At 44.9% G+C, this 17530-nt stretch overlaps 1 protein-coding gene across 1 annotated transcript in view; it reads right to left on the bottom strand.

Annotated features, from left to right (window-relative positions):
• Positions 1–17530, bottom strand: part of NPEPPS (aminopeptidase puromycin sensitive) — a 398753-nt gene that overhangs the window by 181076 nt on the left and 200147 nt on the right. The window contains exons 6-7 of the mRNA XM_070944668.1: positions 8661–8757; positions 8517–8550 (exon numbers count right to left, since the gene is read on the bottom strand). Coding sequence (XP_070800769.1) covers positions 8517–8550; positions 8661–8757 — 131 coding nt within the window. The remainder of the gene's footprint in view (positions 1–8516; positions 8551–8660; positions 8758–17530) is intronic.

Here is a 17530-nt window from a genome sequence, read left to right as displayed (position 1 = left end):
CGACCGGAAAGTATTTTACAAAATTGGACTTATGGGAGGCCTACTATAGGGTACGTGTAAAACAAGGAGACGAGTGGAAAACCACCTTTAACTGCCCGTTGGGCAGTTATAAGTTTTGTGTTATGCTGTTTGGATTGCAGGGCGCTCCCGCAGTCTTTATGCAATTGATTAATGAGGCATTACATGATTATCTATACCAAGGGGTTCTAGTGTATCTAGACGATATCTTAATATACACCGAGTCTATGGAGGAACATATTAGTTTAGTCCGTCAGGTATTGGAACGGTTGTTAAAAGCCCGCCTGTATGTTAAGGTGTCCAAGTGCGAATTCCATCGCACAGAACTAGACTATCTCGGATATAGGATATCCAAGGACGGTATAGCGATGGATCCAACAAAAGTAAATACTGTGTTGGAATGGCTGGCCCCTACAACAAGGAAAAAGTTACAAAGCTTCCTTGGGTTCGCCAACTTCTATCGTCAGTTCATCCCAACATTCGCACATATTGCTCTGCTGTTAACAAACCTGCTATGCACAAAAGGGGAGGGGCCTCCGCGACCTGGACGGCGCTTGGATTGGACGATGGAGTGCCAGACAGCTTTTGAAACCCTGAAACATTGTTTTGCTGAGGCACCCGTACTACAACATCCTGATCAATCGAAACCATTCATAGTACAAGTGGATGCAAGTGATGTTGCGGTAGAGGCCGTGTTGTTACAAACCGATGTCCAAGGTCAGTTACACCCGTGTGCGTACACCTCCAAAAAATTCAGTCCCACAGAAAGGGGTTGGGCTATCTGGGAAAAGGAGGCGTTTGCTGTTTGTTGGGCTCTTCTCACCTGGAGGCATCTTTTGGAAGGAGCACAGGTACCATTTGAGGTGTGGACGGATCACCACAACCTTATAGCATTACAAACTCCCAGACGACTGTCTCCTAAACAAGTCCGGTGGGCACATTATTTTCAGCGTTTCCAGTTCACGCTAAAACACATGCCCGGTGGCAAGAACTTCTTGGCCGACGCTCTCTCTTGGATACCTCAATTCCAGAGCAAACGGGATGAGATAGTACAAGCTATGGTGCCCAACGGTGGTAGGACTGCAGCAGCCGTAACCACAGAGACTACAATAGACTGGAAAGAGCAGGTGCAAAGGGAGTTAAACACTGATAGCTGGTTTAAGGAAAACAAACACCTGCTCACGCATAGGGATGGGTTTTCCTGGAAAGGGGACAAAATGTATGTACCGGAAGGGGTCTGGGGCCTGGTGTTACACCGATGCCATGATAATAAATCGGCTGGGCATTACGGTTTCCTTAAAACTCTGCATTTAACACGGCGTCAGTTTTGGTGGCCACATATGAGGAAAGATATAGAAACATACACACAAGACTGTTCCATATGCGCCAAGGCCAAATCCCACCCTGGAAAACCTTTGGGAGTACTACAGACTGTAGCCACACCTACCCAACCGTGGGAGGAGATAGGGATGGACTTTATAGTCGATTTGCCAGACAGCAATGGGAACACGGTTATTTGGACTATTATCGATTTATTTTCTAAACAAGCTCATTTCATTCCATGCCGAGGATTACCCTCAGCTCGTAAGCTATCTAAGCTATTTATACAACACATTTATAGGTTACACGGGGTACCCCGTCGTATTATTTCTGATAGAGGGGTGCAATTTACAGCCCGCTTTTGGAGGAACTTCCTCTCGGCTATTGGATCAACGCAAGGCCTCAGTTCGGCATTCCACCCTAGTACCAATGGGGCTACAGAGAGAGGAAATGCAATGATAGAGCGATACCTTCGTTGCTATGTTTCATATCAACAGACCGATTGGTCTTCACTGCTACTGTTTGCGGAGGTCGCCTATAACAATGCAGTTCATAGCAGTACGGGTCTCACTCCTTTTCGGGTGGCAATGGGACGAGACTTCGTAGCGATACCCGAGTTAGATCAACCACCGACAACATCGCCAATGCCCCATGAGTGGGCCGATAAGATGAATACGGTATGGCCCCAGGTCAGAGAGGCATTAGAAAAAGCAACTCTCGCATATAAAAGCCAGGCGAATAAGAAACGAGCACCGTTTCAACCATTCAAGGTAGGGGACATGGTATTTCTCTCTACCAAATACATCAAATTAAGGCTTCCTAGTAGGAAACTGGGACCAAAATATCTGGGCCCGTTTCCGGTGATACGAATAATAAATCCTGTGACTGTAGTACTAAAGTTACCTCCGTTATTGGGGAAGATCCACCCCGTATTTCATAGTTGTCTTCTCAAACCCGCCAAACATATCCAAGTATTCGACCGTCCTGGTCCGGTAACGGAGGGCCATTATGAGATTGATGAAGTCCTAGATTCTAGATGGACAAGGGGGGTCCTCTCTTACCTTGTTAAATGGAAGGGTTATCCAGTAGAAGAGGCTTCTTGGATACCGCATAGTAATGTAAAAGCAAACCAACTGATTCGACGGTTTCATAGAATGTATCCTCACAAACCACGGTGATCTACTAATACGTGTAACTTATCTCTTACAGAAGGGCACGTGGTGAAAGGGGAGCCGCCTGTCGAGCCTAGCAACCTGCTCGACATCGCTAACGCGTGCTGAAAGCATCGAGGGACATATACATACTTGGTGGTGGTGGCACTGGGTGAAGGCAGCCGTATGCGGGGTGTGGGGTGGTGGTATCGGGTGCGACAGGATTAGGGCCGTTCCGGAGGACACAGCGGCAGCACCTTCCAGAACACGCTGAAGACCAATTACGCCCCTAAAAGAGGGGCGTGGTAATAAACAAGGGCACGGTCTACGCCCCTAAAAGAGGGGCGTGGTAACAAACAAGGGCGCGGTCCTAATGAGTTAATGGAAAGATGGGCTATATAAACGCCCCATTCTTGGTGTAACATAGCACCGATTTCAATCGTGTTTACGAATCACAGTGTGTAGTCGGATGCGGATGCGAATAAACCAGCGTGCCAAAAGTGCTGAATAAGGCTGTAGCTGTGTTTTGATTGCATCTCGCACGGCATTCCTGAGAGCATCATCCTCAGCCCCTGGCCTCTCTAAACATGCCAAAGGAGATGTGCCATCCCTGTTGGACGGTCCAGGTTCCAACTTCTCCTCCTCTGAACCGTGCTCTGATGGGGCCATGACAACATGTGCATGATGACACTGTTATTTTGGTAATAAGACTAGAATAAGTTTTTGTTTTAATTTTTTGTTGTTTTGGAACTAGTAAATACAAAACGGTGATATTATTACCAGCACTGTACCAATGCAGACAGGTGCCAGACTACACTTGCATTTAAAGGTGGGGAAGGTTTGTTTTACACACACACACACACACACACACACACACACACACACACACCTCTATTTTACAAGGCATTTATTCTTTTTTGGTTGTAAAGGCAGGAACTTGTAGCTCAACAATTTTACTATCTGCAGTGTGAACTCTATTGGGCCATTTTTTTTAAAGGCTTGGGGACCAAATGTACTGGGCAGATAGCCAATATGATCTATTATGTAGAGTCTAATTCATGTACCTTTGTAAAGTGTAACAAAATGCAGAGAAAAGGGATAAACAGCCCACAAAATTATTGGAGAATTGTATTGTTGCAAAGAGTTCAACATTTTAAAAATATGTAGATAACAACTAGAACTAAAATATAATTATTATTTCCTTGTTGTTAAAAACCATGACTTTTACTCTTTCTCTTATCTTTTCTTGAGAGAATTCACCCTAAAAGTGATCGCAATTATAAGTAGTCAAGATTTGAAGCTGGAACTGTGATTATACTTAAAGCTGTATACACTTTCATTAAAGAATGCATTCATTTCTAAGAAAAATTATGGAAGAAAATGTCAATTTTCACATCTTATATATACATTCTTAACTGTTGTTAACAGAGCAATATATGTACATTTTATTGAATTCGTGCTTGTGTGCTCCCCATATCTCCTTTGATAATGCCATGAAGAGACTGAAAGCTTTCACTTACAGTGGAACTGTTCTAGCTTCTCCAATGCTAGAAAACAGAACACTCTTAAGACAAAACCAAGCAAAAAGCCTTATGACTTAGTGTGTTTTGTTACTATAGTTTGTAAACCATGTTTTACAGCTGGCATAGTTGAATCCAATCAACTGTGATTTATTCAACAAATCATGGCTGATAGTGCAATTTCACTATACGTGGTCCCTGGAATTTCACCTCCAACAAAAGCTGCCATATTGATGTAGCAGTGGCACAATTTTCATGCATTTGGGGACAGGAAATAGAAAACTGTAATGCAACCTTTGAAATAAACTTAACATAGTTTTTTTAAAAAAATCCTCAAACTTCCCCCCCTTCCCAGAAAAACAAAAATCATCCCTTCCTCCTCACCACTTTGTATCAACTGCAGCCCTTAAGCTCTCACAAAAGGTTACCCACTCCAGCTAAACACAATGACTCTGTACGTCCAATACAGGTAGTCCTAGACTTACAACCATTTGTTTAATGACCATTTAAAGTTATGACAGTGGTGCAAAAAAAATGGCTTATGACTGGTCCTCACATTTATGACTGTTGCAATGTTCCCACAGTCACACAACCAAAATTTGGGCACTTGGCAACTGGCATGTATTTACGGCAGTTGCACCATCCCAGGATCATGTGGTCACCGTTTGCAACCTTCCTAGAGGGGTCTAGAACGACTCACAGCGGCCAGGTTGGCATGGATGGGTGGGCGTAACAGGGTGGGTGTGGCTGGGAGGGCATGGCCAGGTGGGCACAACCAGCTCAGCCCCGCTGACTCGGCACAGCTGGCTCGGCATGGAACAAGTTGCATGGGCTAACTCAACATGCTTGGCACCCTACCAGATCCTCGCCTCCCCAAACTGCAGGCAGCCAAGCCCATGCACACACACACACACACACACACACACACACACACACACACACCATTCCGAGTTTGGGGACTTTTATCCACAGAGGAAGGAGAGGTCGAAGGAGAGGTCCTTCTCCCCAAGCCCAGGCACAATTGGTATCTTGCCACTTTGGATGTGGATAGAAGTCCCCAGCCTTGGAATGGTACATGTGTGTATGTGTGCATGCAGGAGATGTCCTTCTGCCAAAGCCCGGACATCCGAGCATTGGTGCTTCCCTGTCCGGTGCCCCCCCACCACCCCGAGGCAAAGCAGGAGGTAGAGGGCAATGCTGCTGCACATGGAAGTGTGGAGGAAAAAGATCGCAAGAAGCAGTTTCCTCAGAGTCCAACTTCTGCCTTGACAGAGAGGAGGAGGATTGGCAGCTTGCCTTGGGGAGGTCCTTCTCCCCAAGCCCGGGCAAGATTGGCAGTTTGCCAGCTCAGAAGTAGATAAAACTCCCCAAGCTTGGAATGGTGTGTGTGTGTACGTGTGTGTGCGCAGCATGCCAAAAGAGGTGTCTTTCTCCCCTAGCCTGGATAGCCGAGCATTGGCGTTTCCCTGTCCGGTGCCCCCCAGTCCTGCACAAGGGGGATGGCCAGGCCTCTCTAAAGGGAATCCCCATTTCCAAGCATGTGTGGTAAGGATGCTGGCTTGTTGGGGCAGCATTCTAACCTGTCAGTGGACCAAATCAATAGACCAAAACACAGGTTTGCACATGGGCAGGGGAGACTTGCGTGCTGTAGGCTGTTCCCGAGAGGCCAGGAGAGAAGCAAAAGGATGGTCCCAGAGTGACTCCTGCCCCAACAAACCTCCCTCGCACAAAACTGGGATGCCCTGCTCTCGTGCCTCCTCCTCCTCCTCTCTAGAGATCTGTCAAGGCAGAAGTTGAACTAGGAGAACACTGCTTCCTGCAAACTTTTTCCTCCATGCTTCCACGGGCAGCAGTGTCACCCTCCGCCTCCTGCTTTGCCTCGCCAGCCTCCATCACACAGCTCCCCCGCCGCCTCCTCTCCAGAGATCTGTCTAGGCAGAAGTTGGGACTCAGAGGAAACTGCTTCCTGCAAACTTTTCCCTCTGCATTTCCACATGCAGCAGTGCTGCCCTCCGCCTCCTGTTTTGCCTCTGGGGGAACACCAGACAGGGAAACGCCAACGCTCGGATGTCCGGACTTGGAGAGAAGGATGTCTCCTTTGGTGTGCTGCACGCACGCGCACACACCATTCCAAGCTTGGGGACTTTTATCCACATCCGAGCTGGCAAGCTTGGGGAGAAGGACCTCTCCTTCCTCTGTGGATAAAAGTCTCCAAACTCTGAATGGTGTATGTGTGTTCATGCGCAAGCACCTAGAACACCAAAGGAGAGGTCCCAAACGTGGAATGGTGTGTGTGTGTGTGCATGCGCTTGGCTGCCGGCAGTTTGGGGAGGTGAGCTGGTGGGGCACCGAGCTGTCCCCATGTCAAGTTAGCCAGTGCGGCTTGTTCTACACTGACCTGGCTGCACTGAGTCAGTGGGGCCAAGCCTGTGCACCCACCTGGACACACCCACCCAGCACGCTGACCAAGCCACGCCCACCCTGTCATGCCCACATTTTGCAAGACAATGGGCTAAAAGGAATGGGAGGCTGAAAAACAAGACTCTCCATGATAGAAATCACTGTGGAGGCCTGGCAACACAATATACTTCCAAGAAATTGGGTAGCAGCCAAGCCACAATTACTGCTGCCTAACAGAACAATTGGGAAGAGGTTAGCAATGTAATGAAAGTGTCTCTGTACTCTCCTGGCCCAAGGACTAGAGAGGTTAAGCATAGCTGGGAAATTTTGTATGGAATAAGTCTCTGTTCCCCAAATTGTGAATTTGGACACAGTTTATGTGATTGCCTACTATTGATAAGGGATATGACTGGCTTTGCAGATTGGTTAAACTTGTTTTTGGAATAAGGCTGATATGTAACCAAGTTGCTAAATGCTCAACTGTCAGGCGCAAAAGATCAGGACCACACGTGAAGGTCCAATTAAACTAATGTATTGCTACTCAAACCTATGCACAAGAAATCTTCTCAACTAACAGTTAACACCTGCTTGGGGTTAGATGAGGGTCAACAGATTCAAGGTTAGTTGGACTTAGTTCACTTGTGGCAATGTAGGGATTCTAGGCTGATCCCTCTTTTAACTCTGCCTCCAGGTTCTGCCACTCCTCCTCCTCCTTCAACAGAAACTGTGTTTTATTAATAGAAGCCAGAATTTTTAAGCACAGCTTAATGCTTGGCTGCTTCAATAAATCATCATTAGATCTAAACACAGTAGGATAGTTTGCCATGCTATGGTAAAGGCTGATTTAGCAGCCAACACATCCAAGTACACCTAAGCCAGCTATGATTTGGTTTGCTCAGTTTAATATGTAAATATTATGCCCTGGCTCTATCTGCCCAGAAAGAAACAGAAAACAACGCTATTAACTAAAAGTAAACCATGGTGTCAGACTTTGGTGCTAGTGAATGGATGGTGCCAGGGGGACTTACATTTATATATTACACTAATCTTTACACACACGTCACAGATTGCTCCAAAATGATGCGCACATAAGCACACGTCCACTGATCATGCCTTAACTTACATTTCTGAACTACAGGAAGTCCTCGATTTATGACCACAACTGGGACTGGAACCTTGATTGTTCAGCGAAGCGGTTATTGAGACATTGCGTGATTGCTTCATTCAACGACTGCAATCCTGGCACTCACGGTTGCATTCATTAAACTCTGCATCTGAAAATCCTCTGTACTGAAATCCAACCGGGTTTTTCAGCCCCAAAGTGGAAAGGCAAGTTTCTCAACTCTGGGTCTGGAAATCCTGCTTGAATTTTGGCATGGAAGATTTGCAGCACCACAGTGGAGAGACTTGCCTCAACCCCACTGACTTTCTGGGGAAGCCAACAGGGAAGATTGCAAATGGCAATCACTAGATCGTGGAGTGTTTGGCAAAAGGCTGTAAATGTGAATGGGTTGCCAAATCGCAATCATGTGACTGGACTGAGGGGGTGCTACAATGGCTGTACATTCAAACACAGGTTGTAATTCCCTTCATTTAGCACCATCATAACTTCCAATGGTCACTGAACAAATGGTCATAAATCGAGGACTACCTGTAGAATGATATACAGAATCAATAAGCTGGGGTCAAGAATAAGGAGGAAAAAAAGGTAAATAAAATGGAAACAAACACTTAGGTTGTTTTCATGACCATGCTGGAAAAAAAACAAAGAAAGTACATGGCTCTCATGTTTATAGTTGTAATACTATGGTGTAGCAATGGATGTGAAGGTAGTTTAGTTATGTCCAGGCAGATGTTATTAAAATGCAAAAGTATTATGATTCTTGAATCATTATTCATATTTATTTCTGCAATGATCTTCCAAAGGACATACTTGTTCATGCTATCCAAGATGGAACACAGTTCAAGTTAGCTACTTCATGCTAATCATAACAAAACCCAATTCATTCCAACTCTTTACAACTCACTTGATAAATTTGGGGAAATTAATGAACATGGAAACATGAACATAAGAATATGGAAAGAATATAGTATTTTAATATCATACCTATAAGTAACAAGGCCCCAGTTCTCCATGGCACCTTTTAAAATAAATAAAAAGTTTTATTGATATTGATGCACACAACATTCTTCTGAAGTGTATTATAATGTAAAGAAAGCTCAGGACTTCAGAAAAATATAAAGTATTTACCTGCTGCAAAGTCTGCAATAGTTATGAGATCAATTTTTGGGAGAGGGTAAGGAACACTGAAGTAGTCTTTATAAAAAGGCAAGGTTTTAGCAGCAACCTACAGAAATGAAAATATAAAAAATTATAATAATGGCCCGTTTGACTTTATATTACCTGTCTGTTAGTAACTGACCATGATATTGTAATTCAATCTTTACTTCTAGATAGCTTGAAGCATTTTTGAACTTCTAACTAAATAAAGATACCATAACTTAATGATTTACCAAATTATAAGGCATCATAAAATTTATGTCTATTGTATGTATGTATGTATGTAATTAGATTTATATGGCAGCCCATTCACTCTCAGTGATTCTGGGAGGCTTACAAACAATAAAAACCCAATATAAAAAGAATAAAAACAATAACACCCCCACACCAGGGGTGAAATGCTCCCGGTTCAGACCGGATCGCCCGATCCGGTAGTGATGGCGGTGGGTGGTTCGGAGAACCGATAGCAAAAATCCCTGCCCGCCCCCCATGCTCAGCTGAGCCACGCGATCATCAGAGGCTTTTAAAAAAATTTTAAAAGCATTTTTTCTACAACATCTTCGGCCAAAATAAATGCTTTTAAAAGTAAAAAAAAAAAGCCTCTGATGATCGCGCGGCTCAGCTGGGATTGTCAGAGGCTTTTAAAAACATTTTTTCTACAACCTCTTCAGCCGAAGAAGTTGTAGAAAAAATTGTTTTAAAAGTAAAAGAAAAAAAAGTTGGCCAAGCCCACTCAGTCGCATTACCCCACCACCACCAAGCCACGCCCACAGAACTGGTAGTAACAAATTTTATATTTCACCACTGTCCCCCCACACACCCCCGGCGACAACAAGCAATCAAACAAGTCACTTAATGGGCTCCATCCCACTCTGGGTTCCCCAGGCCCGTTGGCAGAACCAGGGCTTCAGGGCTCTGTGAAAGAGTGTGAAAGTAGGGGTCAGTCTAATCTCTGCAGGGATGATGTTCCAAAGGAAGGGAGACACCAAGGGGAAGGTCCTTCTTCTGGGTCCCGCCAGATGTACCTCCTTAGGAGACAGGACCCATAACATTCCCTCCCTTCCCGCTCTGGTGGGACGGGTGGATGTAACTGGGAAGAGACAGTCCTTCAGATAACCTGGCCCCAAGCCATGTAGGGCATTAAAGATGACAACCAGCACCTTGAATTGTACCTGGAAGCAAATTGGCAGCCAATGCAGCTCCCACAGGAGAGGTGACACATGTGCACACTTAGGTATGCACAAAACCATGCGTTTAAGGATGTACCTTAGCTACCTTCTCAAGAAAGTAAAACTCTTGAAGCGGTTTGCATTTCAAAAGTAACTTTTACTGAGAGATAGTGATTTCAGAGAAGTCAGGCGGAGTCTGAAATTTGCACGTGAAGTGTTAGGCTAACTTTCCCCTTCAACCCCCACCCCAATACCCCATGTCCATCGGTAACCAATAAAATGCCGCAAAGGTGTTTTGGAAACTCCGAGGCAGGATGGTGAGAAGAGGTCGTCCTTGGGATGCCGCAACCTTAAATACCAGGCTGGAACCAGTTGAGAGGGAGTCTGTACAGATGACTAGTTCTCCCCCCTCAAACTCCCAAGCAGTTACAGCAAAAGCAAAAGCATACAAAATATTCAACCCACAAAGCCTCCTCCCCTGCTGAGAATGGTAGTGTTCCAACAGGGACCTGACATGCTGCCCCCCTTTGAAGGAGATCCACACCTGGAAGAGAAAAAAAAAAGACAGGGGAAGAGAAGGCAAAGCATAGAAAGGTTACAATTACTTTGGTTTGTCAGGATATTGACCATGAAAATGTTTAAGTAACTTAGGGGCTTTGACATGACATTTATCAACCCACTCATTTTGGGAGCTAGGGAAATCCTTCCATGCCACTAAGTATTGAACCTTTCCCCTGTGTGTGAGTCAAGGATCTCCTTAATTGAAAAATGTTGTTCCCCCTCTATCATAAAAGGTTCAGGAACAGGAGGGGGTGGTGGCCTCAAAGGAGACATGTTTTCAGGTTTTAACAAGCTGCAGTGAAAGACAGGGTGACCTTTTCTTAGCGACTTTGGTAATTCCAGTTCTACAGTAACTGGATTAATGATGTGTTTGATGGGAAAGGGCCTAATTTTTAGAGAGTTGTAAGGATTGGAGGAATCGTGTGGACAAATATACATGATCCCCAATTTTAAACTACTTAGGTTCAACCCTTTTTTTATCAGCCTGGACTTTGTAAGCATTCCTAGCTTCAGCAAGGGCCTTTCGTATAACGGGCCAGGTGTTTTGTAGTTGAGAGATCCACTCTAACAACGATGGAATTACAGGATTTTTTTACTGGCAATTCAGACATAGGTTTAAATTATTGTCCTGTAGCTACTTGGAATGAAGTGAAACCAGTGCTACTGTGCACCGCATTGTTGTAGGCCACCTCACCAAACAGCAGGAGGTCGGTTCAGTTGTCTTGTTGATAGTTGATAAAGCATCTCAGGTACTGTTCCAGAACAGAGTTGGATCATTCAGTTCCGCCGTTAGTCTGGGGATGGTGACTAGAATTTAGTCCTTGCTCAGTTCCAAAAAAATCCCAAAAGGCCCTCCAAAATTTGGAGGTGAATTGGACCCTGTCTGAAATTATTTGCTGCGGAGCACCACGTAATTGATAGATGTGGTGTAGGAACAACTTTTCTAGTCCTTTAGCCGCGGGAATCTTTTGACAAGGGATAAAGTGGACCTGTTTAGAGAAAAGGTCCGTTACAACCCAAATTACTGTGTTCACTGAGCTTTCAGGAAGTTCTGTAATAAAGTCCATACAAATCTCTGTCCAGGGTGCTGAAGGCTCAGCTACCGTTTGGAGGAGGCCTGGTGTCTTCCCTTCACTTTGCTTTGCTGACACACAAATCGGGCAGCTGGAGACATAGCTTTCAATGTCCTTTTTGAGGGAAGGCCACTAAAATTGTCTTTTTATGAGATGTAAAGTTTTTACAAATCCAAAGTGTCCCACCTATTTGGCGTCGTGGCACACTTGCATAACTTTAAGTCTTTGACTGGCAGGCACATACAGCTTGGCCCCTACCCAAGCCAGTCCATCCTGAACGGAACAAACATTTTTATGGGAATTAAACCAGGTGTCATCCTTTAGAGCGACCTTAAAAGCAGCTGCTGTGGCCTCATCCACAGCAGGTTTTTCTTTTCCTTGTGCCCTCGTGGTCACTTGGGCTGCCATCTGGTGCAATGGGAGCGTAGGTTTGACTATTTCTACTTTAGAGCTGTTGTACTGAGGCATCCTTGACAAAACATCAGCCAGGAATTTTTTTTCCTCCTGACAGGTAGTGCAAGGTAAAGTTGAAGCGATGAAAGTATTGGGCCCATCGTGCCTGTTTAGGAGAGTTTCCAAGGGGTTTTCAGGGCTTCCAGGTTTTTGTGATCGGTCCAAACCTGGAAAGGGAAATAACTTCCCTGCAAGAAATGCCTCCAGGAAAGGAGTGCCCATTTAACAGCATAAGATTCTTTTTCCCACACAGTGCAGCGCTGTTCGGTTTCAGTTAATTTTTTAGACGTGTATGGACAAGGCTGTAACTGTCCATTCTCATTCTCTTCCATCAGTGTGGCCCCCACTGCTACATCACTGGCATCTGCTTGGATAACAAATAGATTGTCTGGGTCCGAGTATTTTAGCACTGGCTCAGCAGAGGAGAGCCGTTTGAGTTTTTCAAATGCTGCCTGGCACTCCACAGTCCATTTCAGTGGTTGGCTGGGTCTAGGTTTGTCCCCCGTCCCCCCACCTTTCATGTTCAGGAAGTTCATGATGGGGAGGGCAATTTGTGCAAAAGAAGGAATAAACTGTCTGGAAAAATTAGCGAACCCTAGGAAGCTCTGGAGTTGCTTCCTGGTGCGGGGCAGTGCCCATTCCAACACTGCCCGCACTTTCTCTGGGTCCATTTCGATCCCTTCATGGGAAATTCTATAGCCTAAGTAGTCAATTTTGTCCTGATGAAACTCACGTTTGGATAGTTTAGCATACAATTTAACAGTATGAAGCTTCTGTAGGATAGCCCTAACTAGTTTTACATGTTCAGCTTTTGTTTCTGAGTAAATCAAAATGTCATCAAGATACACCAGCACCCCTTTGTACAGATGTTCATGCAGGACCTCATTTATTAGCTGCATGAATACTGTGGACGCCCCTTGCAGCCCGAACGGGAGCAATCTGAACTGGAACAGCCAAGTGGGCAGTTGAAAGCAGTTTTCCACTCATCTCCTTCTTTGATTCTAACACGGTAGTACGCCTGCTGCAAATCCAACTTTGTGAAAATCCTCCCCTTCACCAAATGGGCCAGTATGTCTTTCATGAGGGGAAGGGAGTACATATTTTCCACGCAAATGGCATTCAGACACCTATAATCTACACAGAGATGCAAAGACCCATCCTTTTTTTTCTTTAAATAGGACTGGGCAGTCATCCGGGACCTAGATGGTTGGATAATCATCTAATTCCCTGGGAGTCGAGTAGAGCTTTGGTTTCGGTAACTTGGCCCCTGGAACAATTTCTATGGCACAGTCCATCAGCCAATGGGAAGAGTTTGTTCGACCCCTTTTCGCTGAAGACATCCCTCAGGTCCCAGTACTCCCTCAGGATGGCCCGTAGGGGTCTCTCTTGCATTGCGGCTCCCACCTCCTGGCATAAGACTCCCTTAGTCAAATGTTCTCGGTTACACTGGGGCTTGCCACCTGGTGAGAATTTTAATAGTCCCTTTCTCCAGTCCACCCTTGGGTTCCACCATTTCAACCAGGCTAGTCCCAGGACAAGGGGCCTCTCCATCCCCGGGGTGCCTATAAAGCTTAAGGTCTCTGAGTGGGCACCCATCTGCATCCCTAAGGGTTTGGTGACGAACATGGCAGGAATGCCTCCCACAACGGAGCCATCAAGCTGGCAAAATGCAATTAGGGTTTTTAGCCTCCTCAGGTGAATCCCCAGTTTCGCCACCAGAGCCGAACTCACCAGGCACCTGGTGCACCCTGAGTCTAGAAGGGTTCTTAAAGAGGCTTTCTGTCCAGTTCCTGGGAGTTGTAATTTTATGGGCATGGTTATGGGTGCAAGGGGGCCACTTACCAAGGGGTGGTCATCCGAATAGCTGTCGGTCAATCCCTGGTCTTCCTCCTCTCATTTGGGGAAGGGAGTGAACTCCACGACCTCCAAGCCTTTTTAAAAAATATTTTATTTTATAACATAAAAAATCCATCTTCAGTTAAACAGTGCGTTGTCTGGGTACAAAATTTTTTAGGAAATAATAATCAAGGTGTTTACAACAATGTTCATTGCATTGGTATTAATTCTATAATTGTTCTGACCCAGCCTTAGCAGAAGCAAGAAACAGACTCCTTGTCACGAAAAACCCCTTTATTTACCTCTTGTGAATTGATTGTATTCACCCACCAAAAAGTCCAGGCAATAGTCCTTCAAGGGGTTAACTGCAGTAACAGACCTTATCAGTTCCTTGCGATAATTGCAAGGCCATGAGCTCCCAGCCAAAAGGCTGCAATTTAAGTTCTGGCAAGCAGTCTTTGTGGCACGAAACACAATGAGCAAAATCTTCAGAAATACAAACTGTTGTCTCCTACAACAACCACTCCCCTTTCCTTCTATTTATTCCCCAGCCAGGGAGGGGCCATTCAGCGTCCATGTGTGCTTTGCTTCCCGAGTCGACTCCTTGTCCTCCATTGTTCACCTTTCCTAACAGCTCTGCGCATACGTGTATCTGGAACAGGCCCCAGCTGTTCTTCCTCCTCACTCAGATCAGCCTCCAAAGGCAGCTGCCTCTCCGGTGGCGGGAAAATGTCAGACGGCCCTGGCTCTATCTCTGCATCCGACGCAGAGCATCCATCAGAGCCTTCCCCAGACTCCAGAACTGCCCCAAATTCCTCCCCAACCTCCTCATCATCTGATTCTGTCGACAGCTCCGCTGGCAGCTGGTGGGCCACAACACTAATAATAATAATATTTACTTATCCATTTTAACAAATCTCCCTTATAACATTAGTCCTTTTCTTATATTTCCATGTTTCTAACTTCTGTTTTTATTAGCTAACCATTGATAAAATAAGTCTCATGTCAAAAAATATTCAGTTTCTTCCTTTTCCTTAATTTTAAGTGATAATTTATCCATTTTTGCACATTCTAATATTTTTTAAATTACATTTTCCTCTTTAGGGAACTCTTCACTTTTCCTTTTTTTTTTTTATAAATAATTTTTATTAAACATTTTTTAAAAAGACTCTTTAACAATTTTTTCTTTCCAACAATTTCGCATCGGTAAAACATTTCTTACTTATCCATTTTTTCTCCCTTATTTCAATGTATTCTTTATACATATAATTCTAATATTAATTTATTTACATATATACATATAAATAACAGTGTACACAATTTCATTTCTACAATCTTCATTTTTTGTTTCCTCTTATTTTATTATTACATTTCTACACCTATATCTTCCTTATTTAATCTTTCCTTGCCTTTTATCTCTTATCAACTATGCGTTGCGTGTCCGTGTGAAAAGGAGAAAGGAGCACGCGTAACCATGGCTTGCTGCAACTTCTTTATTGGCACAATCCTTCACACGCTGCACGGCAAAGCTGACGGTATGCGGATACACAAAGTCGGCGTTGGGAGCGGCTGCCTCCCAACGCCTTTTAAATAGCACGCTAGCGAGGTATTAATGACCACCACCCTTCCGGGTCTACTGCGCATGCGCCGCCGTCCTTGAACCCAGTACAGCGAGAAGGCAGACAATAATCCCTTTCCCCGGCCGCCACCGTGACCGAACACCTATGTTATCTAAAGCACCCCCACCACCGTGTAGCAGTGTAGACAGTCTCCGACACTCCCGTCGCTAAACCCCGCCCCTGGTTGCTGTTGACCGTAGCGGCTGAATCCTCGATCGTAGCAGCGAGGTGAGGTGTCGAGTGGATTGCGACATCTCTCTTGTCTAACCACTCATACCATTTCTCCCACACTATATAATATTCTGTTTCCTCTTTTTCTTGTATCTCCTTTGTAAATTTGTCCATTTCGGCACATTACAAAACTCCCATTTATCTAATTCATTGTTATATCTGATTTTTTTTGCCCAAATTATCATATTTTCTTTAACTACCTCCTCCTCCATTTTACAGTATATCTTAATAAATAATTATAATTTTTTAAAATCAATTTATCTTCTGTGCCTTGAAGAATTTTATCTAATTCGTGTATTTCTCTTTGGAATCCGTATTGTATTAAATCTGTCTTATATCTAGATTGTATTTGCATGTAAGGCCACCAATCAATGTCTGTACCCTGTTCTTTTAATTCTTGCCTTGTTTTCAATTCACCTTGGCTAATTAGTAAATCCTTATATCTTTTAATTTTGTCAATGTCCAGTACATTTGGATAAATTAGTGCCTCCATTGTGTCAGGGTTCCAAGGAACACCCCCAACAAAATAAAGCTCTGAGGCCTGAGGTTCCTCAAAGTTCCAATTTATTAGAGATGTCATGTTGGCACATATGGGAAAACCTGAATCTGAAGCTTCCAGGTTTTCCCCACCCAGCTAAGAGTTCACAGCCCTGCCCCACACCCACAAGTTCATCACATTGTCCAATCAACTCTTCACACTCCACCGGATACAATCTTCAGGCAGTCCCCATCAGACGCAGGCAAAAGTCCTTGAATACGGAATGCTATTATGACTAACTTTCTACTGCTCCAACAGCAACCCCCTCCCAACTTCCCCAGCTAAAATATGTGGCAGTTTAGAAGCAAAAAGAAAATTGTCTTCCAAAACTGACAGGCTTCCCCCCCTCAGGAAATGAATGCATCCTGGGACAAGACTGAAGTCAGGGGTTAACACAATTAGCACATTAACCCCCCCCCCGGAGGACCCTTAGGCTTATCAGGGAATTTATCATGAAACTGCCTAACTAAGGTGTCTGCCTGAACATCCCAACTCTTCACCCACGTGGCTTCAGACAAGGGGTACCCCTTCCAATGAACCAAATATTGTGTCAGGTTTCGATGCTATCTCAAAATAAATGAATTTCCAAACTGCCGATCTTTAAGGAAATTTTCTCTTTATTCGAGCACAGCAATCTGATCCTGACTCTTTCGCGGTCAGTACTGACCTTTGCCCCCAATCCCTCCCTTTCCGATCCCCAATTCTCTGCTTCTCATTGGCTATCTTCCAAGTCACTTTCCTGATTCCTTCTTTGTCAGATCACAGGAATGTCTCCCCCCCTCCCCATCTCCGAGGAGACAGAATCTTCAAAGGGATTTAGCAGGCAAAAGTTCAGGCTTCTCCTCCCTTTATTATATGTCAGTGCTGGGACGCTGACATCCGGCCCCTCTCCCTTCACTCTCCCAGTGAGGCCTGCACAAGACACACAACAAGTTTACTACCTTTACCCCATCCGAGGGTGTGTCCCACCCCCTCCCGGTTTGTCCGGGTGATCTGCATGGAATTTAGCTATAAGGCGGTCAGCTTGGATGTTTGTGCTCTTCACCCAGGAAGCTTCTGACAAGGGGTAACCCTTCCACTTAATTAAGTATTGGAGGCGCCCCCTGTGCCACCTTGAATCAAGAATCTGCTGTACTTCATAGTGGGTGTGGCCTCCAATAATTAAGGGCCCTGGGGGATCACGTGGCACCGGCCTTAAAGTTGACCCTACCACAGGCTTCAGGAGGCTACTGTGAAAAACGGGGTGTATCCTCCCTAGTAACCAGGGCAACTGCAATTGTACTGTAACCGGGTTGATTATTTTTACTATCGGAAATGGTCCTATAAATTTTGGGCCCAGTTTCCTGGTCGGGAGTCTGAG

The sequence above is a fragment of the Pituophis catenifer genome, unplaced genomic scaffold (genome assembly GCF_029215685.1).
Source record: "Pituophis catenifer annectens isolate HBS135680 unplaced genomic scaffold, rPitCat1.0.hap2 SCAF_5, whole genome shotgun sequence".
In the NCBI taxonomy this organism is placed as follows: Eukaryota; Metazoa; Chordata; class Lepidosauria; order Squamata; family Colubridae; genus Pituophis; species Pituophis catenifer.
This window is presented reverse-complemented; position numbering and strand designations above follow the sequence as displayed.